This window comes from Pseudorca crassidens, chromosome 2, assembly GCF_039906515.1.
Source record: "Pseudorca crassidens isolate mPseCra1 chromosome 2, mPseCra1.hap1, whole genome shotgun sequence".
Lineage (NCBI taxonomy): Eukaryota > Metazoa > Chordata > Mammalia > Artiodactyla > Delphinidae > Pseudorca > Pseudorca crassidens.
The window spans coordinates 74,118,881-74,143,950 of NC_090297.1; the positions used below are offsets into that span (position 1 = coordinate 74,118,881).

At 41.0% G+C, this 25,070-nt stretch overlaps 1 protein-coding gene across 1 annotated transcript in view; it reads right to left on the reverse strand.

Moving 5' to 3' along the window:
- Positions 1 to 2,213: 2,213 nt before the first annotated feature.
- Positions 2,214 to 25,070, reverse strand: part of LPAR3 (lysophosphatidic acid receptor 3) — a 56,093-nt gene continuing 33,236 nt past the window's right edge. The window contains exon 3 of the mRNA XM_067726739.1: positions 2,214 to 2,926. Coding sequence (XP_067582840.1) covers positions 2,595 to 2,926 — 332 coding nt within the window. The 3' untranslated portion in view covers positions 2,214 to 2,594. The remainder of the gene's footprint in view (positions 2,927 to 25,070) is intronic.

The following is a 25,070-nucleotide window of genomic DNA, read 5'->3' on the forward strand; positions in this document are numbered from 1 at the left end:
GGGCAGCACCAGATGAAAAGAGCTGCACCCCCCATGCCTCCCTGGTCCCCCCACTGCCTGATGATGCTGCTGCTGGGCTCTCCCAGGCCCGGATCCTGGGCCATCCAAACTCAGGGTGCCAGGGCAGCAGGGGCATCAAAATTGCTAAATTTTGATTATCAACATTTATATAAAGCATCAAAGTGCTAACTGTGAAGGAAATTAGAGTTTTTTTCAAGGCTTACATTTGTTCTATGGTTAAGTATTGTTTTTATTTGGAATTACACAAATGGAGGCATAATCATTTCAGCGCTTAGGGCTTCTTCTAAAAGTTACATTATGGCCTCAAGTCTACCAGTCACTTAAAAAAAAAATGTCACCAAGAAACTTCAGTTTACTTCCAAAAAATTCTTTCTTTCCAAGCAGGCAGTCTTCACGAAGGACTAAACGCTCTCACCCATATAGATTTAACAGAACACCTTGGACAGTGCTACAAATCTAAGGAGAGAATGAAATCGTGCTTGGCTCGGGAGTAGCCCATGCTTTGAGTCAAGGGCTGGTCTGGAAAGGTCTAGATCAAATTTTTAGAACCATCATCACAATGACTTGCAGATAAACTCGGGGTCCTAGGATTTGAATAGGAACATTCTTTCCTTGTTTTTTTTCCCCAACTAAGAGATGGGTTTGCTGTGTTCTTGGTGAGCCCTGTGATGGCTGGCACTTGTCATCTGCAAATATACATGACTCCTCTACTCTTGCACCAGTGCTAAGATATGTGTGTGCATAAAAACAAAAGCTATGTATTTCCACCCCGAGTCTCCATAGTTGGATCCCCTCCAGACACCATTCTGAACATGACACTCTGCTGCAGGGTACTAAAAATGGTGCTTTGCTCAAAATAAAACCTTTAAAGATCCCTTAGTAGCTATTCAGGGATGGGAATTCAATCTCAATTCTCCACCCTTTGCCCGGCTGTAGATTCAAAATGCTTACATGAAACACTGAGAGTATGTACTTCCTGGCAAATCTGATTTTTCTTCTGCAATAGACGCATGTACTATAGTTACCACAAACTATACTTTTACTTAGAAAATACACAAGGTAATAATGCACCTCCAACGATAGAAAACAGATCCTCTTTTTTTATTTTATTTTATAGGTAGCTTTGGTATAAGCTTCAGATAGACCCACTTATTACACAGTTTGTGAAACCTATACCTTTAAATCATACTACTCTCTATTTTAGGCCATTATATCTAAAAGCATGACTTCTCAAATCCTTTTATTACAAGTAGTTCTTGCACATAAATGTTACACCACAATAGCAAAAAAAAAAAAATGTAAACTTCTTTTGCAAACTACATAAATACTATAATATCTGCCTTGAAGTTATTCTCATTTTAGAATCAGAAGATACTCTATATGCTTTACATAGAAAACTCTGGTCAGTAGCCTATGTATATAAATTTTTTTTTTTTTTCTTACTGACTTGCCTTTCATGTTGCCTACCTAGGTCTTTGAAGGAGAAAACTTTTAAACAGAACCCAGATCAAACTTCAATCCACAAGTAAAACAAGTAGTGGAAACATGTCAATAATTGTGGATAAAATATGAGGTGTGAAAATTATTCTAAATACTAAATCTGACAAGTCACCAGTGGCATGGAAGGAACTGGAAAGACTCATTTAAGCTCAAATTTGATCCTATATGCAAGGAACTCAGTCCGCATGCTAATATACTTTTTCACCCTGTTGAATGTCTGTTTTCAAACAAATCACCTCTTTCTATTTTAGAGCACAACAGGTCATTTCTACAACTGTAGTCCTAGACTGGAAAGTCTGGGTGGTCAGTGAATTTATTTCACCATCACTGTCTGTGATGTCTTTAAATACAAATTCGAAGTGTGTAAATATACAGGTGTGTATACACACGCACGCACACTGAGAGGACCACATCAAAGCCTCTTTTTCTTTTTCCCGCAAGAAGAGTTTTTAACGTTTACCTTTTTTGTTATTACTTCAAAGTAAATCTTTTTCCTCAGAATGTTCTTTCAGTTAAAAATCAAGTAAATTAATCTGGAGCCCTGACTGGTTTGTTATTCTGAGATTCCTATTGAACACCTAGCTACTGGCCATGATTTGTTTGAGGAGAAAAACATCACTGCTGAAGCAGTGAAATTTTTAAAATTTCAAATGCATGCAGAAAGAACTACACAGGCTTTCCGAGCAGCTACATAAGGTGGCTCAAGTAACATTTTTATTTATTTTGGCCTAAGCCCTTTAACAGCATCCTTTGGAAACACAAAGAGAATGGCTACAAGACGGTGGCAGAGCCCGGGATGCATGGCCTGGTGGGCGATGCTCCTAGGGGTTCACAGGATGTCAGGCAGGAATCCACCGTGCTGCTTTCCCTCTTTCTGTGCGTTTTCTCTAAATGCATCGTATCCTCTCTTTCCTGCCCATGCTTTTAAATGATGAAAAACAATTTAAAAAAAAATTTCCCAATGATTCATTCAGGGCTCAAATAACAATGTACGTGGGCTTAGTTGGAGACAGGTAACCATTCTGAACAGTTCTCCCAGACGAAGGCTGGGCCAGGCAGAGGGACATTGAAGCCTAGGAGCTGCTCTTGTTGCAGACCTGGCCTCGGCTGCTATTATCCTCCATATACTGGCTGCCCCCCGTGTCGCTCTGGCTGAGGACCACGGAGGGGATGTGGGAGGACCGCCTCTCTGGGTTCTTCTCCTGTGAGAAGCAGCAGAGCATCCTCTTCATGGTGCTGTACATGTCCTCATCCTTGTAGGAGTAGATAATGGGGTTCATGACGGAGTTAAGCAGCGCCAGCAGCAGGAACCACCTTTTCACATGCTGCACATTGCACCACGTGCAGTTCAGGCCGTCGAGCAGCAGAACCACCAGACCTGGTGTCCAGCACACGACAAAGGCCCCTGGAGGGAGAGAGAGGAAGCAACAGGCACTCAGACCTCAGGCTAATTATTTGGGTTTCTTCTCGCCCGGTCTTCGGTCAGTGGTGTCAAGGGACCTTGAGGATTTGTTCTGACAACTGCAAAGCAAACTTCCAGCCTTCCTCTGAGCATTTGAGACTGGGCTTCTTAGAAGCAAACAGACTCTTAACCACGTTCCACTTCACCTTCTTATCTGCTTACCCAGGTACCGTAAGTAGGGGCTTACACTTATCTCTTACTTCTTGAGCACAACACGGACCTTATTTCTGTTTGTTCTCTGAATCACACTAGGAGGCTGTGCAGTCATTATCCACACTCTGCAGGTGAGAAAACTGAGGCCAGATCCCAGGGTCTATGTGGGGAAGCCTCACACACTTAACCCTGCACTCTGCTGTTCTCCAAATCAGACGTTGCAAATGCTCTCCTGAAAATAAGATGCATTGCATCTATGGGAGTCTCCTAGTCTTTTAATCAAGTCACCTGCTCAAAAACTGTATTCTTTACAAATCCATGTTGCTGCCGAGTAAGCACTAAATTCTTTTTGACATAGTCATAGGCCATCTGCTTAATAATCTGTTCTAGGCCGAGATATTTTTGTCAGAAACAAATCTTTCTCTTTCACGATGAGATATCAATGTGCTTTTTATTAGCACATTTATTTAGCATAATTTTAGCACCAATGGCACATGAAGGGGGGTCTGTTCTGAGTCTCTACCCACATGATCATACTTAGCTTACCTCAAACTTTCTGGTATGTTTTTCCTAAAATATGAGACACATGTTCAATTTCCCTACTTAGTCATCGTAACAACAGATAACAATGACAGCTAACACATCAACGCTTCCCTTTATTAACTCATAGAACCACACTCTGAAATAGACATCATTATCATCCTCAGGAAACTGAGGCACAAGAGAAGTTCAGTAACTTGCTTACAGGCCAATAGCTTGTAAGGGACATTGAAGTTTGAACCTAGGTAGTCTTCCTCCACAGGCTGTACACTGGGCCACTATGGGACCTGCCTCCATACTGGGACGTGGTTTCTTTCTCCCAAAGTCCTTCTGATTTCTGAATGCCCTTACTTATCCACTGAATAGTCATTGTGAGGTTTCAATGTGCCAAGAACTGTACTAGACAGTGAATGAGGCGAAGACCATGCGGTGCAGGAACAAAAGGGCTAATGGGAGAGATAGAATGAACAAGCGAGTCTGTGAACCGTATCACCAACTAGTTACTCTTCCTGGTTAGAGTCAGACCTGGACAGTATTCCTCTTGGTGCTTTATCTTCCTTCTGAGAGATATAATAATAAGCAAGTCAAGAATTATAAAGAGGCAGTATGAGGCCATGAAACTCCGTGAGCTATGGGGTCAGACAGCTACGCCCAGCCCCTCACCTTACATACTGCTAGTGAGGCAAATTACTCTTCTGAGCCTTCATTCCCTTGTTTAATAAGGATAATGATCCCGACTTACGAAGTGGTTGTTAAGAGTCAGAGGTAATGAAAAGTGGTGTCTAATACCGTGTTGGGTTCACTCAGCAGTGGTTATCATGAGATGCTCTGTCAAAGACATCTGCCAAAAGTAGACGTGCAGGAGTTCTCAGGGGGTTTCACTTCCCATTTCATAACTACAGCTCTCCAATGGCCCCCTTTTTTCTCCATTCTGTATTATTTTTGGTTTGGCTGACATATGTGAAGAAAGAAGTGAACTTAGAGATAAAATAGCAGGGATTTGGGTCCTAATTCTTCACTTACTGTACAACTCTGGGAGATCCATGTCATCGGTCTGGGCTTCATCTTCCTAAACTGTAAATTGAGGATGTTAGGCAGGTTCTGGGTTTTTCAAACTGTGGGCCAAGGCACCTTAGTGAGTATGCAATCAATTTAATGAATTTGGAAAAGTTTCTTTTTATTTTTTTAATGAAAGAATGGAAATGCAAATGGAATGGAATAGCTCAGAATATATTACACAGACCAAGAGAAGTATTGTTTCTTGAAACTTTTGTTTCAGTTTTATATACTATATTTATGTGTGCATTGGTTATAAAATAAAATATTATTTTTGACTGCTGGGATTAGTCAAAAAGTTTGAAAAACACTAATTTAGATAACCTTTAAGGCTGCATCCAGCTCCAGCGGTCTGTATTTCCCGTAGAAGTAACACTTTTGTTCTCTCTGCCATTTCTGAGACAGGGTTACTATGTTGTCAGGAGGGAAGAACTAAACAAAGCAGACATCAAAAGCTGTAGCTACCAACTTTGACGTGAAGAGTCCTTTCTGTGTGAGACTGCAGAATTCCAAAGAAATCCTAGTGGGAGTGTTCCAAGGTTTTTGTTTTAATGGGTAGGAGGGAGAAATATTGATAAACTTTATACTTAGTTAAATACGCACGTCAAAATTTAATAGTGTATATAACTTCCAAACCAATGGAGGGGGAAGGATGCAAGTAAAGAAAAGGAAAAAAAAAAGTCTCAATGCGTAAGAAAGGAGGGAAACATAGAAAAATGGGATAAAGAAAAAATTAAGATGCTGGAAATGAATCCAGATAAGTTGATCCTTGAACAACACAGGGGTTAGGGGCGCTGACCCCTGCACAGTCGAAAATCCGTATATAACTTTACATTTGGCCCTCGTATCTATGATTCCACATCTGTAGATACAACCAACCTCAGATCAGATTATGTAGCACTGTAGCATGTATTTACTGAAAAAAATCTGCACATAAATGGACCCGCTCAGTTAAAACCCCTGTTGTTCAAGGGTCAACGGTATACTAATAAACAAAATCAATGTTAATTGTACAGTTAAAAAAGTGAATCTAAATAATTTGATGTCTAACATTATAACCATATGTGATAAAACCATGAAGAAAAGCAAGATGATTAACATGAAATTTATAATATGGTTATTTCTACAAGAGAGAGGGGGCCACCAGGATAGGGCACAAAGGAGGTTCTAAAGACACTGAAAATGTTCTATTAAATTGGGTGGCAAGTGCACAGGTGTTTTAAATTTTTAATATTCTTTTAAGTGTTATTCTTTAAACTTTACATGTATCTTATATAATTTTGTTTGAACGATATATTTCACACACACACAACAGAGAAAAGGATAAAAGTAAATTGCCAATATGTTTTCCTAAAGACTGTTTTTAAAATTGGATTTTTAAAAATCATTAAAGCTTTTTTCCCTAGCATAAAACTCTAGTTTGGATTAATCAGGGGACCTAAACACTCTAAATAAATCTTCAAATTGATGCCCTGTTTGTCATAATGTGGTACTTCACATACACTTTCCTTTTGCATTGAATTTCATAAAATAATTCATTCAGTCAACACTGACACACTTTTCACTGAGCAATGGTTATACACCAGGCACTGTTGTAAGCATTTTATATGAATTAACCATTTAATCCTCATAGCAACCCTTGGAAATAGGTATATATAAATATATATAAATATATAAATATATAAATATATAAATATATAAATATATATATATATATATATATATATATATATATATATATATATATATATATAAAACCCTCATTTTAAACCTGAGGAAAGTGAACCACAGAGAAATTGGTAACCTGCTCAAAGCCATGATAAGTGGAAGGGCCAGGATTTGAACAGGCAGCCTGGCCCCAGGGCTTGTGCTCCTGTTCACATGCTAGGCTGCTCAGCAGTGAGCTGCAAAGGATATTATTTCTAAAGTAAGTGATGGGGAAGGGGGGAGGGTACTTCTGACCTTTAAAGTCCCGTTCATAGAATATCATACCTGACTATGAAACTGCATACAGTATATCACAACCAAGTCATTCTTTGCTTTGCTAACAGAAAGAATTTCTGGCAAAGGAAGGAAGGAAGGGAGGGAGGGAGGGAGGAAGCGAAAACGATGAAGAAGGAAAGAAGGAAGGAAGGGAAGGGGAGGAAAGAAAGGAGAAAGAATTTCAACAAAAATACAGGTAAGAACAGCAACAAAAATCTGCTGACCTGGGGCTTCCCTGGTGGCGCAGTGGTTAAGAATCTGCCTGCCAAAGCAGGGGACAAGGGTTCGAGCCCTGGTCCAGGAAGATCCCACGTGCCGTGGAGCAACTAAGCCAGTGCACCACAACTACTGAGCCTGCGCTCTAGAGCCCGCGGGCCACAACTTCTGAGCCCACGTGCCACAACTACGGAAGCTCGCGTGCCTAGAGCCCGCGCTCCGCAACAAGAGAAGCCACCGCAATGAGAAGCCTCCGCACCGCAACGAAGAGCAGCCCCCCCTCGCCACAACTAGAGAAAGCCCGCGCGCAGCAACGAAGACCCAACGCAGCCAAAAATAAATAAAATTTATTAAAAAAAAAATCTGCTGACCTTTTCTTTACACCGTTTCCAAGAACAACAAAAGGCAAGTCTCTGACAGAACAGCCGCCACACACTGCGCTGCTGATGGGTACTTCAGCGGTGCCGTCTGAAGTGATGATTGCACTCCAAGCAGGAACCCTGGGAAACTGCAGCTCCCCAACTCCTCCACCAGCGGCCAAGCTCTACCTCCAAACACATCTCAGAGCGGGGGCACAGCTTATCTAAACATCTCATTCATTGGGGATTTTTACTGTATGTCAGCAGCAGCAGATATGAGGTCCCCAAAAACATTTAAAAGAGAAGAAAATGTCAGGAATGGTTTTGGCCTTGGGAATCCGTCTTTTTGGAGAATACTTGGAGAATGTGGAAGATGTCAGAAACATACAAATGTTTCTGTCTGTCCCAGTTCTTAAAAGAGGGGCAGAGGGTACATCCTGAGAAATATATACCAGTCAGTCCCTTATCAATTTCCAAAAAATTCTAGAGGAAAAAACTAAGATGAATGTTTTTTGAGTATTTAAACTCAATGCTCAGACCAAGACAGCTGGGACCAAACAAGGCTTTCAAAGAGACACATGCCAAGCCTGGATCTTCCCCCCTCCCCCCTAAATCAGGCATTAACAAGTAAGAGCAGATCTAAAGGTATCTATCTGGGAACTGATAGAAGAAATCAAGCATGTTTCTCTTGGAAAAGAAAAGGCAAAGGAAAACCACATTATGTTAACTATCCCCAAAGACCTGAAGGGCCATCACATAGAGAGAAGCATGACTTACCTTGAAGGTCACCCTGAGACAAGCGGAAAAGTACCAAAAGGCAGAATTTGAAGGTAAGACTTCTTTTTAAGAAAATGAAGCTATTAGGAGAGGAATTTGTTGTTCGGCAGACAGAGAGCCTCCCTCGGCCAGGGTATTTATTTTGCCCAGATCATCCTGAGATGTACAAAGGGAAGAGATTTTTCCTAAATGAGAGAGAGAGGGTTAAGTGGCTTCCGAACTCTTTTCCAAGTAGAAAACTGCTAAATTCTACAAACTATGAGTTTCAACTCCCCATAAAATTCAAACAAATTTGACGTATTGGTTTCCCAGACACCAGTATCAGACAGTATGGCTAAAAACTGATTAAGATGAATTCTCTGAGCTACCAGTTCCCAAAGCTGGCAGGCCATCAAATTCCCAGGGGAGCTTTTTAATAATACAGATCCCCCGGTCCTAGACCAGAACCAATGGTCAGACTGTCTGGGGTGGTACATGGAAATCTGTAGGACTAAAAAGTTCCCTGGGTGATTATGATGCATGGTCAGTTTTACAAACCATTTTTCTATGCTGACCAAAATGGTTTAATCAAGCTGATACTGTCAGCAAAACTGTAGATTCCATACACACTTGGCAAAAAGTCATGGAAAGAGAAAGGGGGCAGAATTCTTTAGAACAAGAAAATCACCTTCAGATCAATATCTTCAGCTTCTATTTGGAAAGAATGTTTGAGTACATCTTATGCATAAATGAAATGTACAAACACTAGCAGGGAAACTAGTCTACAGGCAAGGCATATACTGTCCTCCACTGGCCTTGGTTGGCGCTCTGGTTCGCCCTGCCAGGAATGCCTTCCTGGCTCCTAATCTAAGGTCTACTTTTCATTCTAAGCTTAGCTCCTCCACTGGACCTTTCCCATATGTCCAGCCCACAGTGACCATTCCCTCCTCTCAACTCCCATGGCATTTTCCACTTACAACATCCACATGGCACTGGGCATATTACCTGCTTAATTCCACTCTAACATTTCCCAAGAGCTCTGGGCTGGGCAGTGTGCTTAGAGCTTTACATACACCCATTGTTTAAAACTCATGGCCCTGTGAAGTTGCCACTCTTATTTTCCGTCTCACGTATGATGAATTTGAACTTCAGAACAGCTCAAGAGTTTGTCCTAGGTTTAGTCAGAAGCCAACAAATAGAAGAGTCAGAATTTGAACGCAGGCCTGATTCCCCCATGCAAACTCTTGAGCGTTGTGCTGTTCTGAGGTAGTTTTTAATATATATGTCCTGTCTCTTGGGCCCATTGCAAGCTTCCTAAGCATGTAGGCTGTGCCTCATACCTGTCTGTGTCCTCAGAATGAAGTATAGAGCTCCATACTCAGTAGCAGAGAAGATGAGTCCATTGAACATAACTGAAGTTTATTAAGAGCCCACATGGGGCCAGGTAACGCATTAGCTGCAGCACTTGCTGATGCAAACAGTGTGCTGTCCTGCCCTTCGGGCACTGACAGGCAGGGGACCAGGATGTGATGATTCTGATTACTGTCCAGGAAGGTTTCAGGTGAAATGACACTCAGTTGAGCTGAGTATTGAAGGTCAAGAATGACTGTGCAGAGGTGAGAAATAGCAATGATGTACTTGGGGAATTCCAAACAGTTTAGGATGGTTTTAACCCAGGAAGGTGACTAGGGAAGTAAGATGAAGTCTGAAAGATGAACATGGGTCAGACCCAGAAGGGCCCTTTGGGCAGTGCTCAGGAGTTTGGATTTATTGCATAGATCACACCCCATAAGTCTTTTTCAACCAGGAGTTCATCAGGTGAATGCCCTCAGGTATCCATGGCATGTAATGAATTAACCTCTCTCCCAAGCACCTAGAATGGTATGAGTCATACACCATCATGGGAGGATTAAGAAAATATTTCTAGGTTCCACAGTTCATAAAGGAAACCTAATGAGAAAGGTTAAGAGCTGAGGTTTTTCAGGCTCAGTTGCAACTCATCAGTGGCTTGTGAAATCAGTTTAGTAGGTTGCAACCAGCTTTTTTCTAAAAAATAAAATAGAACAGAAAACATCAGGATACATCAAGTATAGTAATGGTATGTTTCATGAAACTTGTTTCAATTACACACAAAAATATATGTATGTATTGGGCCATGATAGAGAATGTACATTATTTCTCACTGTGGGGTCCTGATTAAAAAATAAAAATTGAGGGCTTCCCTGGTGGCACAGTGGTTGAGAGTCCGCCTGCCGATGCAGGGGACAAGGGTTCGTGCCTTGGTCCAGGAAGATCCCACATGCCGCGGAGCGGCTGGGCCCGTGAGCCATGGCCGCTGAGCCTGCGCGTCCGGAGCCTGTGCTCCACAAGGGGAGAGGCCACGACAGTGAGAGGCCCGTGTACAAAAAAAAAAAAAAAAAGAAACCTACTTCTATAGATCATTATTATTCTTTTTAAGTAGAGGATGACTTCCCAAAGAAAATCTCTTGTTAAACTTCAATATCAGAGCTGCTCTGACTAAGGAAGGAGATGAGGTGTGGGGAGTTGACTAAAGATCTTCCTGGAGAATTCACTCCCACCTTCACACTACAGTACTCCCCCCGCCCCCACTACACATACATACACTGAGGCACTTCTGAGGAACCCCTGGGAACCTCGCTGACCTAGGTTTGAAAATGACTGCTGTAGAATGGTAGTTCTTGGAAGATTTTTAGTCAAGAGCATGGATAAGTCTTATATCTTAAAGCAAAGCTGTGTCTGAGTGCTCAGGATGGAATGGAGGTATGTGACACTCCCCCTGCATCACAGTCACCTGGGCTGACTGCTTGAAATTCAGATTTCTGGGTCCCACCCAGACCTACCAAATGAGAAACTGATGAAGGTATGATCTGGGCATCTCCGGTATTAACGAGCTCCCTGGGGAATGCTTTAGTAGGGTGAAGTATAGGACCACTGACCTAGGCACAGAGACTCCTCTGAAGACCAGCTAAAATTCAGGTGGAAAGTCTAAGGATCTGATGGAGTTGGTGAGATGTAGCCAGGTCAGCAAGGTGGTAAGGAGGAAAACCTGTAAGACTTGATGTATAAACAACTGGATCTAGGAAGTGAGGGAGAGGAAAGAATCCAGGGTGACTGGGTAGTGGGATTCTGATAACCAAGCGGGAGAGAGAGGAGGGACAGGCTTAGAAGGAAGAGATGGTGATTCAGTTTTAGGCATTGGGCACTTAGAATATCTGTGGCTCCTCCAGGCATAGAAGAGTAGAAGGCAGCCAGAAATGTGGGTCAGAACTCTGAGAGCTCCAAATTGAAATGTTAACTTGGGAGTCATCGGCAGTAGGTGGAACTGAAGCCATATGTTCTTTCATTAATAAATACTTACTAGGCAACCACCTGCCATGTGTCAGCCACTAAGAGTGAATGTCTTCCAGATGATTACATTTGAATAACAAATATAACATCCTTCTAGTGCCACGTGACAGGTCAGTTATGTTGATAAGAAGCAATTGTTTTTTTTATTTTAATGATATTCTATGTTCTTTCAGTACCTGTTTAAGAGACTCACTAATAGTCCAATTAGATTACCACTGAGCTTTCCTCTAGTAATTCAACTAGTTTCAGTGCTGTACTCAAAAACCAGTATCATGAATTCAATACAAGTTTCTAAAGTCTAGTGAATCATACACTAGAATATTCAGTTAAGTACTGAAATGATATTTAATGACTGCAATTTAAGGTAATCAGAAACATCAAGTTAAGGAATGTCTAACACTTTAGAAGAGACAATTACAACTGAAAATATTGGTGACAAGTGAAATCAAAAATCTTTCAAATTCCCTAGTCAATATTAGGCTGAAATAATCTACAACCACCATCCCCCTTATCTGGAAGTTTTCAAAATATTTCAAACAATACTCTGGTTAACACCTCATGGCTACATTATATGAAAGAAGATATACACATTATAGGAAAGAATACCAGTCCATATGGGAGAAGGGCCCCTCACTGCAATATATTTAAGATAGTTCTTGGGGTTTAGGTGACAGACAAGATGTATAGAAGATTCAGACCTCAAGTTGTATGACTCCTGTTCTTTAGGACTCATACTTTTCTATTCCATCTAGTTAGCCTTATTTTCCTCTGTTTAAAAATTCACACATACAATTAAAAAGAAAACTTGACATGTGAGTGGCACATAAATAAAACATCCATAGTGATAAAAGCAATCCCTCACACAGAATAGTCTCACTTTGGCACACGGGCTATTCATTTCATCAAACAAGAGGATATATTTTAAATATGTTCACTCTGTTATTCTTTGTTTTTAATCCAGGAAAAAACAGCAGGGCACCAGCAATAATGCTAACCTACCAAGCCACAGGGCTGTCTGTTTTACTAAAATAGAAAATTACAACTCTATATAAAAATCAGGCTAGGAACCTCATCCTATGGAAGCTCTCTTCTTATTTGAAAAGAATTTTAAAAGTAAAATTTTAAGTTAATAGCTATTCTTGGTTAGAAGTATTACAATGTATAAGTTACATATTAATAGAATACTCAAGTGAAAATGCTCTTATGATACTAAAGAATTTATTCAATAATTTAAAAATAACACCTCCAGATGTGGTTTGCATTCAAATTCATACTCATTTACCCACAGTGTTTTAGAAGTCCAATAATTCAGAAAATAGATTGTCACATATGTGAAAGGAATGAAAATATATACCTTGAGTAAACCTGACTTATTTTTACTGCAGAAAACAAGAAACACTGAGAAACTTCAAATAGATGATGAGCAGTTAAGCATTCCACAAATGATTCATTTAACACAGTTGTTACTACCGCTGTATCTTTTGACTCTAACAACTGCTTTTAGATACTTGTTTCAAATTTGTGGCCAGCTTTGGAAAGTTGAAATTCTTTGCTGCCAAGGAGTTATGAGATAAAATTTAAAGCAGAGGCGTACTAGCTAGAACCACAGCCTAGACCTAATTGTAGTGTCTAACTCAGGGCTACAGCTGGAAATCATAAAATGCAATAGTAAGAAAACACCATCTCCACCTCCAGATTCCTCTTTAAGCACCGTATGCGTGGACCTACAGTACCTCAGTACCTCACTAACTATTATATCAAGGGCTCTACAGCATCTAAGAAAAGGTGTGAGGTCAGCAGCTATTTGCCTGGTGTAATCTTAAAGACTGACAGGTCCCAGCTAGCCTGCCCACGGATCTGAACTTCTTTCTGCTGGAGTCACTCCTTTGAATTAGGAAGGCCTGCACCTTACCTAGACATGAACATATTAAGCTGTAGGCATGAAATAATCTACATATCACGTAAGCTGTCATCAGCATGGAGCAGGGTTGTGAGGCAATGCAAAAGGGATATCTTTGATGGGGTTGAAAATTTTGAAATGGGTTGCAGCATGGGACAATGTACAGGGGAGCTGACCTGATAAGGAGACAACATTCTAGACATCCAGATGGCACAAAATACCATCCTGAGCTCAGAGGAAGGGAACAGGATGTAGGAGACTTGACTCAGAGAGAGTTGGGCCTGGAAGAGTGATGGTATGGTATAGCTCAGGAAGTACAAAGTCCTGACTCAGGGCTACCCCTTTCCGTCCTACTCCCATGGCCACCATCATTAAGTCACCATGAGCTTCTGAGCCCAGATATGGCCTGGAAGCCTTCACAGCACAGTGCTCAGCCTCTAGCAATCAGCTGGAATTTGCCCTTGGGATGACATCCACTTACCATCCTTATTATGGTAAAAAAAAAAAAAAAGAGCATAGGCTAAAGATCAAGCAGACCCAGAGTTGAAATCCTGGTTTATGCCCACTGGCAAATCAGTTCACCTTCCTGAGCCTCCCTCCACTTCTTAGCTATGGAATGAGCATGAAGGATACTGACCTGACAGGATTTTTTGGGAGATATACTGCGATAATGGGTGGAGAGTGCCTAACACAGAAGACACTCAGAAAATGTTCATTGTGACTGCCCAGATGGTGTCGGACACTTCCCCTGCTGTGCTTCCTCAGGCAATTTATGAACACATCTGGTGTGTTGCTGTCATGTGAAAGCTTGCTGAAGTGTGAAAGCTTTGGCCGCTGTCGTAGGCCCACACCTGTGTGTACGCGTGCGCGCACACACACACACACACACATACACATACACAATTACACTCTATCCTATTTTGGCTACCCTGCTACACTGACATCCTCAGAGGAGATCCCTTTTGCACCTTCTTCAGCTTGGGATACACAGTGCTTGGCCATGTGCCATACACATAATAGGTACTTAATAGAAGCTTATTAAATGAAGAAGTAAGGGATCTTGATTCAAATCCAGACCCTGGACTAGAGTAATTTGAAAATGTCATTCTACGTCTCTGCCTCCAGTTTCTTCATCTGTATATTAAGGGATCTGGACCATAATGATCTGTAAGTTTCCTTCTGGCTCCTACACTGGCTGATTCTGAGTTTCACCTACAGCTTCCTTCTCCACATGCAGATGTGTAGATAGTCCGCTGTAAATCCACCCCACTAGTTCTGAAGTAGCCAGCTTCTCCAATAACTCATTTTGCGTTTGTTATGCTTTCCGCTACCAAGTGGGGAAAAAAAAGAATCCAAGTGACAAACATCGACAGTTTCAACTTGCCAGGTGTATGAATCAGAGCGCCATTCAGAATCTGTCAGAATACCTTTAACTTGCTACTTTTGATCACATGTAACTTGTCCCTAAGCTTGTTGGAATTGGTATTTACCATAATTTGCTTTAAAGGAATGTAATGTGACACCGTCTTTGTTTTCTAAAGACTTTTCTCAGTTTACTTTGTAATTTAGAAAGCAAGGCTAGTCAGAGCACAGTGCTCAAATCCCAAGAATATGGCAATAATTACTGATGAACCTTTTAACTAGCAATACAGTGATGCTAGAGGTGCAAACATAGCCTTGTTTTCTAATTTTCTTTATTCCTCAACTCCTTAGCCGCCCTGCTGCCACCCTCCCCAACCCCCAGCCATGTCCTATTCATCCCAGATGCTCTCCTTTATCTACTTTTCTTCATTTTCTCTTTTTCTTCAGGAATTCTGCTTGTATCCTATTTGTGATATAAGCATTGCTATCCCAGGACTGCATGCGTCAACCAACGAAAATTCATTGAGCCCCAAGAGGTGCCAATAATTGTGTTAATTACCCAGGACACAGATAAATAAGGTGAGACATACTAGCTCTTTCCCAGTTCCTGATTTCACTGGTTCCTTCTCATAGTTTAGCTCCAGGTATACCCTTTGGAGAGCTTTTCCTTTGTGCCATATAAAGTAGCCCAGCCCAGCCATTCCCTAAAATATTATTCTGTTTGATTTCTTTATATCACTCTCTGCACTTACCTTGTTTATTTGTTGACTGGTTGGTTGCTTCATTTACTAATTGCCCATCATCCCAGTTGGACAGAAAACATGAAAATGAGGACTTTGCCCATTTAACTCACCTACAAACACCTTTCTTGTATACGGCTCTTCTAGTTCCCTTCTGGAGGTTCTGATTCCAGGAGCCTGGAGTGGGGCCCAAGAATCTGAATGTTTAACAGATGCCCCAAGGGAGTCTCATGCTCAGGATGAATGTGTGAAGTGCTGGATTTTATACAAACCTAGGTCTTAAAGTTTGATGACCATATCTGCTTACATCCCACTTGGGGATCCTTCCACTGAAAAGGAAAAGTCTTCAATTTGGATATACTCTGTGCACTCCTCTGTGAAATGTAATTTGGTGACAGTGAATGGTGTAGGCCTACAGGAATTTAAGAAAAGCCATTCTCCATCATATTCAAGAAAAAGAAAATTATTGGTAAAGCACAACCTGCTTAATAACTTAGTGAACAAACTATGTAATCAGAAGAAGAAAAAAAACCATTATTTGGAAGCATATTCTCAGTTTGCATTGAACAAACTTTCAAAGCTTGATAGAAGGAATATGAGGGAATGGGTGACTTGAGTATACAGTAAGGATGAAAGGAGAAGAAAGCAAAGTAAGGTTGGAGGACATAAATAGAATATGTATAACAGATAACAGTGAAAGAGACGATGGATACTGCAAACAAGGAGTGCCAGGAGTACACTTGCCAGGAGTGCCAAGTACAAGGAGATGCCAACAAAGTATCCTGTAAGAACCTGGAAATGAGAGGAAAAAGGTCGTTTTTTTAAGTTCAGCCCTATACCAAAGTCATCTTAAAGAGACATTATAGTTCCCAGACCTGCAACACCTTTTCTGAAATCTGACTGAAGGCACTAACACCTCAGAAGAAAGAATGTCTTCAGAGCCAGGGATGTCTAGAACGACTGTATGTAATTCAGAGGGAGAAGAGTTCTTGGTCAAGGTCAGCCTTTCTCATGGCTGGGATGTCTCTATTGTTCCGATTCTGTACAAAAAACATCTAATGGTAACTTGATTTGCCAGGTATTGAGTACCTAAACCTCTGGGTAATTTTATTTCCTCCATCCAAATAAATACGATGGCATTCTAGTTAATCACACACACACACACACACACCCAATCCAGAGACAGGACAGGCCAAAGGGAGGAAGGAAGGAGGCAAACCGGTTGTGGTGCCATGCTTGATTCACATTCTCCCCTCTGCCTCCTGCTGGCCTGAGGGTCTCCTCTTCCTCCTTTGAAAGCAGCTCCCTTGTTACCTCCTATGTGCAGCTTTCCTCAGACACTCCTCCCAGGCTGAGTCATATGTCCCCATCCCACATTTCCATAGGCTCTCCACATACTTACTGTCAAATCGCACACCATTAGTAGATTATCCCTCCATCCGGCCAGCTGGGTTGAGAGCACCTGAAGGGCAGAGATGCTGCCATATTCACCTTGGATTCCTGACACCTGATTGGGGCTGGATGCTTAGTAGTTGCTCAGTTTTCAAGGAAGCAGGAAAGGAAAGCTGAAATGTCCCTAACCTACTGACCACACACACGACATATAAATATACCAATACCTTTGAGATCAGGCACTGTACCTTGGTGCTGCAATACCAGCAAGCTCAGACAACCCCCCGTGCATTTTTCTCCCAGAGAAACTATAAACCATGTTATCGTAGGTACCTGGGAAACCAAGGACTCCTCTTCTGATTTGGGATGGTTTATTATAATCTAGAACAGAAGAGTCTGAGGTTCTTCTTACAGTCCAAGTGTTTCCACATTTGGGTTAATCAAACACATTTAAGCCATATTATATCATAGCTTGAAAGAACTCTCTGTTTAAAAGGTTACTTTTACTATCCTATTAATCAAGTGAGATTAATAAGTCAAAATGTGTAAATGACAATAAATAGTTTATAAATTGTTAATCAGTGAAGACGAAACATCCAAATCACATAAATATAGACGCTGAGAAAGATTGTTCAAAGTTTAAAGGAGTCTATCTTTGAACTAGAGACTATCTATTTACCTTGGTCTGGGATATTGGGCACATCAAATACCCTAAGTTCAATAAAGGGCAAATAAATAAAGTCTGAGATACTGTCTCACTGAAACTGTGGAACTAAAGACATCGTGATACTCAAATAACAGAAAGCTCATCTTCTTATCCTTTAGCCCCTCCCCCACAGGAAAATATTAAACACTTCCTCTTTCAACATATACCTTTTTATTTTCCTGAAGCAAATGTGTTTATTTATTATTGGGTACAGTGAGTAATTTGATCTTTCAACCTAATGATATACATACACTGAAGGATTTACTAGTTAGGTAAACTCGGGTCATTTGCTTGAACTTGCTAAGCCTTGTTTCCTCATCTGTAAAACAGACACTAAAATTCCCCTCGTGGGGTTGGTGAGGCCCAGTTGGGAGAACAGATACAAGGCCCTTCAGTGCAGCATTTAGCACAAAGACATCGTCGTGATCAGCATCTCTTATGTGTACTCCTTTTGTGATCTGATATTTGGAAAACCTAAAACAGCATTGGTCAGAGGAGCATGTTAACAGCTCGGCTCCTAGCACCAAACTACTGGGCTCAAATCCCAGAGGTACACTTGCTTTGGGGTACCCTTGGGTGATTCTTATTTAACCTATTTAACCCACCTGTACCTCAGTTACCTTATCTGTAACATGGAGATAATAAGGACGCCCACCTCCTGGGATTGCTGTAAGGGCTACATCACTGATTATACATAAAATACCCAGATCATTGCTCAGCACTGAGTGAGACATGATGTGTTAGTCATTCTTGCTGTTGACCCTGCTTTCCAGGTTTAAAGATGGTCAGAATCAAACTCCAGAGTGGGAAGATGCAGAAAAATACTAAGAAACTAGAGTTATTTGAGATGCAGTAACTAGCTGCTATTTCCTAAGTAATCCCATAGGGATAATGATTTTTTTCAATAAATTTAATCTTTATTTTTTAAAATTAAGTCTTTTAGAACATAGCTGTATAGGAAGAACTAAGTGAAAAGACCTGAGTGACAGAAGTAGCCTGCGGAGTCCCATCCATTCAGCACATCTCTTTACAGCACTAGCAATGCTGCAAATATTTTTCATTTTCATGTCTGTTTTCTCTGCTAGACCATATGTACCTCAAGGATTATGACTAGATACAGCCAATTTACTTTTGCATTCCCAGTTCTTAGCAGAGTGCCTGACATAAAGCAGACACTTAACCAATACTTATTAATGAGTGAGTGATCAAATGAGTGAATTGAAGAAGAATGGTCTAAAGATATATGTAGATATTTGTCCAAGTACAAGAAGATCTTTTCATCCTATCAGAGCAGAATCTGACTCTTGCATCACCAGGTAGGAGCCAACAGCAAACGAGAAGATAAATGAACAGGAGTGACGTCTATAGCCTGGAACCTCAATTTCACAGAACCTAGTTTTCACCGTGTGGAGGTTTTATTATGAATCCTCTCATTTGCTTGGCAATTCTAATTAGCCCAGTCAGAGCTAATGTACTGCATGAGGCTTTGGCAAGATTGTTTTGCTTTATGTAGATGATATACACCCAACCAACTAAAGTATTTAATGCTTGCTCCCAGTTCAAATAAGATCAAGTCGTCTTCCCATACCTGCACAAAAATGTTGTCAATAAATCTAACAAACATTTTTTATAGAGTCATAGACTCTGAGATTCACAAGCGTTCTTACAGTTTGTCCATCTATCCTCCCACGTTGTGTAAGAATCCCTAAGTAGCACTACACATGAGAGTCATCTATCAGTTACCCAGCACCTCCAGCAAAGGGAAGCCCACCTGTATCACTAGGCAGCCAGCTCCATTGGAAAGCAGCTCTAATTTTTACAAAATTCTTCTGATGATGAGTTAAAATATTCTTTCTCTAATTTCTACCCCTTGATCCTAGCTTTAACTTCCAAACTTCTAAAATATAATTCCTTTGTTTGAACACATATAATGTTTTAAAATAACTGTTATGTCCTCATTTCTTCTCTTCTTTGGTGACAATTCCCGTTCCTTCATCTGTTCTGGATCCTTTCAAACCCCAGTCACTCTCCAGTAGGTACTGACTACACTGACAATATTCCTCTCAAAATGTGATGTCCAGATCTGGCCTTACGGTACCACAGTGGACGTCCTTGTATCCAGAGAAAGCAGCACACTTTCTTTCCTAAGCACAGATCCTTCACATTCCATGAGCATGGCTATGACCACACTCCCCTTTGGGACAGTCATACAGTGTGATGTCCTCAACACGGCAGCACTTCTGGTCAGTAAAAACCCTTAGTTCATGCTTCCCTGGTGGCACAGTGGTTGAGAGTCCGCCTGCTGATGCAGGGGACACGGGTTCGTGCCCCGGTCCGGGAAGATCCCACATGCCGCGGAGCGGCTGGGCCCGTGAGCCATGGCCGCTGGGCCTGCGCGTCCGGACCCTGTGCTCTGCAACGGGAGAGGCCACAACAGTGAGAGGCCCGCGTACCGAAAAAAAAAAAAAAAAAAAAAAAAACCCTTAGTTCTTTTTTTCCCCCAAACGTATATACATATATTGTTTTTAAGATCTTCCTTATTTTTTGGTTGTATAACTTCAGTGTGTGTGTGTGTGTGTGTGTGTGTGTGTGTGCGCGCGCGCGCGTGCACGTGTGTATGTGTGTGCTTTGTCTAAACCTAACGACCATATCTATTCTTATAAAGTGCTGTTCTCGCTTGCTTTGGCAGATCATTCTACTCTGTTGACAGCTGTTTGAATAAGGAACCTCCTACCTGACATATTAGCTATTCTTCTCTCTTTTTGCTACCTACATATTTTGACACCTGCAAGTAATGTTTCTTCCATCTTCTCTAAGTCGTTGCTACTTTGCTGGGGAAATACAGACCAAGCGCAGAGTTCTCTGGCATCCTTGAGATTCTTGCTAGGTTGACATCAAGCCTGTCCCTAATCACCAGGGCTCAGGTGTACCTGTTCAGGTACTGGTGAATCTTCTGACTATTCTATCATCCTGCCCACAGTTCCTCTTGATCACCAGAATACGACATCCAATTAACAAAGGGCTTCTTGACATCCACATATACATACTATCTATAGCATGCTCTTATCTACTCTTCTAGCAACCTTATCACAAATTATAAACTGAGCTAATCCGTTATTTAATTTATGTGGTATTTTACGAGCACCACTTCTCATTTTTTTAATTAAAAATCTATTCTACAATTTTGCTGAGCATGTAAGACTCTTCATCAAAGTAGTTAGTTATGCAATATGAATTCATGACTTATCTTCTGACTTCATACAAAACTGCTCATCTTTGTAAAATACTCAAAGATCTTGTAAAGGTGGTCAGAAAATGAAATTTTAAAGTTCAAAACTGTTGTTTTTTTCCACATATACACCGCATCCTAGGGAAGAAGAATAACATTTCATTTACAGTCAGCCATAATTGCTCATTTGGGACTTTATTTATAAAATTAGAACAAAATCTTAAAACCACAGGTCTCAAAATAAAGTCATTTCTGTGCTTTCTAATTGCTTCACTTCATAGGTGAGGAAACTGAGACACAGAGGGGTTAGTAAATCTTACTAGCGAATCATACAATTAAGGCTGATCTATTTAACAAATTAAAAGCCCTATATTCTTAAGAAAAAAAATAATTCTATCCCTGAAAGAAAAACATTTACTTTATCACTTATTTATTTAAAAACTCCCTTGATATGAACATAGCACTTTATTTAAAGAAAGACAGAAACTTCCCCCAGGTTGACATGGTCAGCAGATACGCCTTCCTGCAGGTACTGAGCCAGGTTGGGGCCAGTTAGGAGAATCTGGGGTCCTTTCCTATTCTAGAAAAAAACCCAAGTGACATCCACTCTGACAGAATTAACAGAGGGTATATGAAATGCCAAACTTAGGCAGGAGTTTCTCATCATAAAACATGGAAATATGGTATATATACATACATATATATATCAGTTTGTTGCCACTGAAAAGAAAGGCTGAAATCTAATGGAGGTAACAAGATACAGAAACAGGAGGGTAGTGAGGCTGGGGAGAGTTATGTTCTTATTGGCACAAAAACTAGGGTGAAAACAATCTTATTTGGAGCTGGAAGAAAAATGGTGTGACTCAGAAACGGTATCCTGACAATACACGTAATTCAGTATTATCACATCTGCTTGTGAAATATCCTCCAGGGATGGTTGAACTAGATGGCCTTTGAGGTCCCTCCTGGCATAATAGCATGTGATTTTAAAATTCCCCCTAGAACACCAGTACTCTATAAAACACAGGTCTAACATGTATTGGGGCATAAAGAGCATGAGGCCAACTCCTTGAGAAACAAGTTGCATTCATCTCCTGCTAGGGCAGGCTCTGGAGGCGAGGGGGCCAGTGGGGATCCTCAGAGCAAAAGGTATCTGAGGGTGAGGATCACTGTTGCCAACAGCCCTGTGCCAACAGTCTGGTTATTAGCCTCTCTGTACAAATGTTAAGAAATCTGTGCCACCCTGTATTGACGCCAGATCCATGGTGGATCCTTTCATAGGTCATCCTCTTTCACTGTGTACTCTACCATCTCTCATGGTCCCTTTCTCAGTGCTGCCAGAACCTGCACTCATATATGGGTTACATGCCATGAGTTCCAGGCAATAGGACCACTGTCCACTAAGTTGTCCAGGCCAGAACTTGGGTGTCATCCCAAAGGACTTTTCCCTTCTCCCACCTTCACATGCAAACAATCACCAAGTACTGTCAATTCTACCTCATTAATATCTCTCTAATGCATTCGTTTCTTTCCAACCATCCTATGCTTCCCTTAGATCGGCTCACCATCACCCCAAGCCTGCGTTAATTTAATAGCTTTCCAAACGGCCTTCCTGCCTCTACATTCTGCAAAGTGTGGTCAGAGATCTCTATATGAGTCAAGTCTGACAAAGCTGCCTCCTTGTTTAGGACATCTTCAGGACAAGTCCAAAGTCTACAGCCTGACCAGCAGGTCCCTGATGACCTCTCCCTGACTGACCCACCAGCCTCCTTGCTCCCCTCACCCCTTGTTCCTACCTTCTGTGTTACTGGCAGTGCCCTGAACAGGCCATGTTGTCTTTCGTTTCTGGGTCTCTGTCCCTGCAGCTCCCTCTGCTTCCAACACACTTTAAAGATCCATGGGCCAGTTCCTCACACAACTCCACAGCTTCCAGTGCTCAGTTTAATAAAAACAGTAGCTTCCACTTAATATGAGTGGTTCTGTTCAAGGCATTTTATGCATCCAGTCATTGAGTCCTCTCAACAACCCTTTGAGATAGGGATTATCATGTTTCCCTTTTAGAGATGAGATCCCTCAAAGCTGGGTTACGTGCCTCTTCTAAGTGCTCCCAGAGCCCCCTGTGTTTATCATAAAACTTACAATTATCTATTTTCCCAATCTTCTGCACCACAGACTGCAGGTCCAGAAGGAAAGACATGTCTGATTTTTGGTGGTCTCCTAGATGAAGCTCGGTGAATGACTGCTGAATTAATAAGTGATGACAGAGCTTGGTGATATGGTATAGGGTTAGAAGCACATGCCAGGAGCAATCTGCATTCAGATCTCAGCTCTTCCAATGACTAACTGTGTAACCTTGAGCAAGTCACTTAACTTCTCTGCCTAGAATGGGGATAATGATAATACACAGTTCAGGTAAGAGTTAAATAAGTTGATAGCTGTAGAGTGCTTAGATGAGTTCCTGGAACACAGAAGGACTATACAAGTGTTTGCTATTATTAGCATTCACGTTAAGGAAGAAACTAAAAGCGCTTGTAAAATGGAATGAATATCATTAGTTCAACTTTACAGGCAAGAGTAACTAAGATAAAGTGACAAACCTCAAAAATATGCTCGTCCTAGAATTAAACATCACTGCCCAAATACTTGTTACAAAGCATCAAGGAAACAGCTTAAGGATGGATTCCTTACAAAATAATCTCATCAGTAGACTTTTTAAAAAACAACAAAAACAACTAACTAACTAACAAAAACAGCAGATGAATGAGTCGGCTCTAACCAACTCTAAAGAGGAAATGATCTAGAAGTTTCAGAGCACACCACTTACTTACATAAAAGATAAAACTCCTACATCTGAGGAACAAATTTATAAGAAAGCTTTTGGGAAATGTTTCCTAAGACTAACTAATAGGACAAGCTCAGATCTGTGAGAATGGTTAGGACCAAAGAAATTCCATTTTACGGGGAAAATTTCCTGAACAATTTACTCACTGACAGTGAAAAAACTTTAATCCTCAGATCTCAACAGGGATTTAATTGTTTGCTCTTAAAAACAAAGCAGATGTCTTATTAAAACAATAATTTGATCTAAGAAAAGATATAACCAAAGGAATAGACACTGTGCCAGGATTTTGTGGAGTAACTGAGTATTGCATCCCTTGTTAGGGACAGTGTCTTTGCTTAGAGAATACTGGAATGGAGACCCCATTTGCTGAAACAGTGGCTGGTTTTCACCAAAAGAGACACATAAATAGAGAAAAGTTTCATTCGGAGTAGACCCTCTGCTGAGCAATCCAAAGCCTTGGTCCTCACGTCCGTGACCCATTTAAATACTCACTGGAATTTCCCTGTGAAGAAACAGCAGAACTTTTACTATAAACGTTATCCTTCAGTTCTCAACAATGATCCATTCTTTGCCAATGCTTGGCAATGAAAATAATACAGTATTCACTGAGGTTCCTATCTTTTCTTTCTAGATCCCAAGTCAAAAATGAATTCCTGAAACTCCATTTCCCATTTTTGTGATGGAGATTAAATCCTACTTAAAATGTAGCATAATCATGAAATTCTTTATTTGCCTGAGAGGTTTGGAAGAACAACCAATGGTGCCTTAGGACAGATAATGTTTGTTTTATTCATTAATTTAATAAAAAATTTTTGTAACAATAAAACCCCACTACAACTAAAAATCTGCAGAGTCCTTAGATTTCACTGAAGTGGAGTTTGTCCTTTAGTGGTAAAGAAAAATGGAAGACTCCCCCCCTCCCCGCATAAGATTCTAGGAAATTCTCAGTGGCTCTTCTGTCATTCTCCAAGTACCCACCTCTACACTTTCAAGTTATGCAGTGTGTAGGGCACCATGTTTTGGGATTAAAATGGACACCTACAAGTCAAAGATTCCCTCTTCTCTGGTGACTGCATACCCCTCTCGATCTCTCTGTCTGTGCCTCAGATCTGTAGTAATTAAGTATCACATCCCTTATCCCTCTCTGCCTCTGTCTCTCTCTGTCATTCTCTCTTTCTCACTCTCCTTCACACACTCCATCCACATGGTTACACAGGTGAGGTTCCTGGCATACCTGATTCTACTTCTGACCAAAATTGGTTCCTTTGAAACACCTGACTCAGACTGGACCAATCAAAATCCCATCCACAGACCCCAGCTTCTGGCCAGATGTGAATGGTCTAAGGTTTAGCATCTGATTTCAGGCTGGGCCAGTTGAGTTCCATCCCAGAGAATATGTCAATAGGAGAGAGGGACCTTGATATACACACATAGGAGCTACTGGCTGCTACATTTTGCACAATCTAGATAGAAGTAGCTGAACA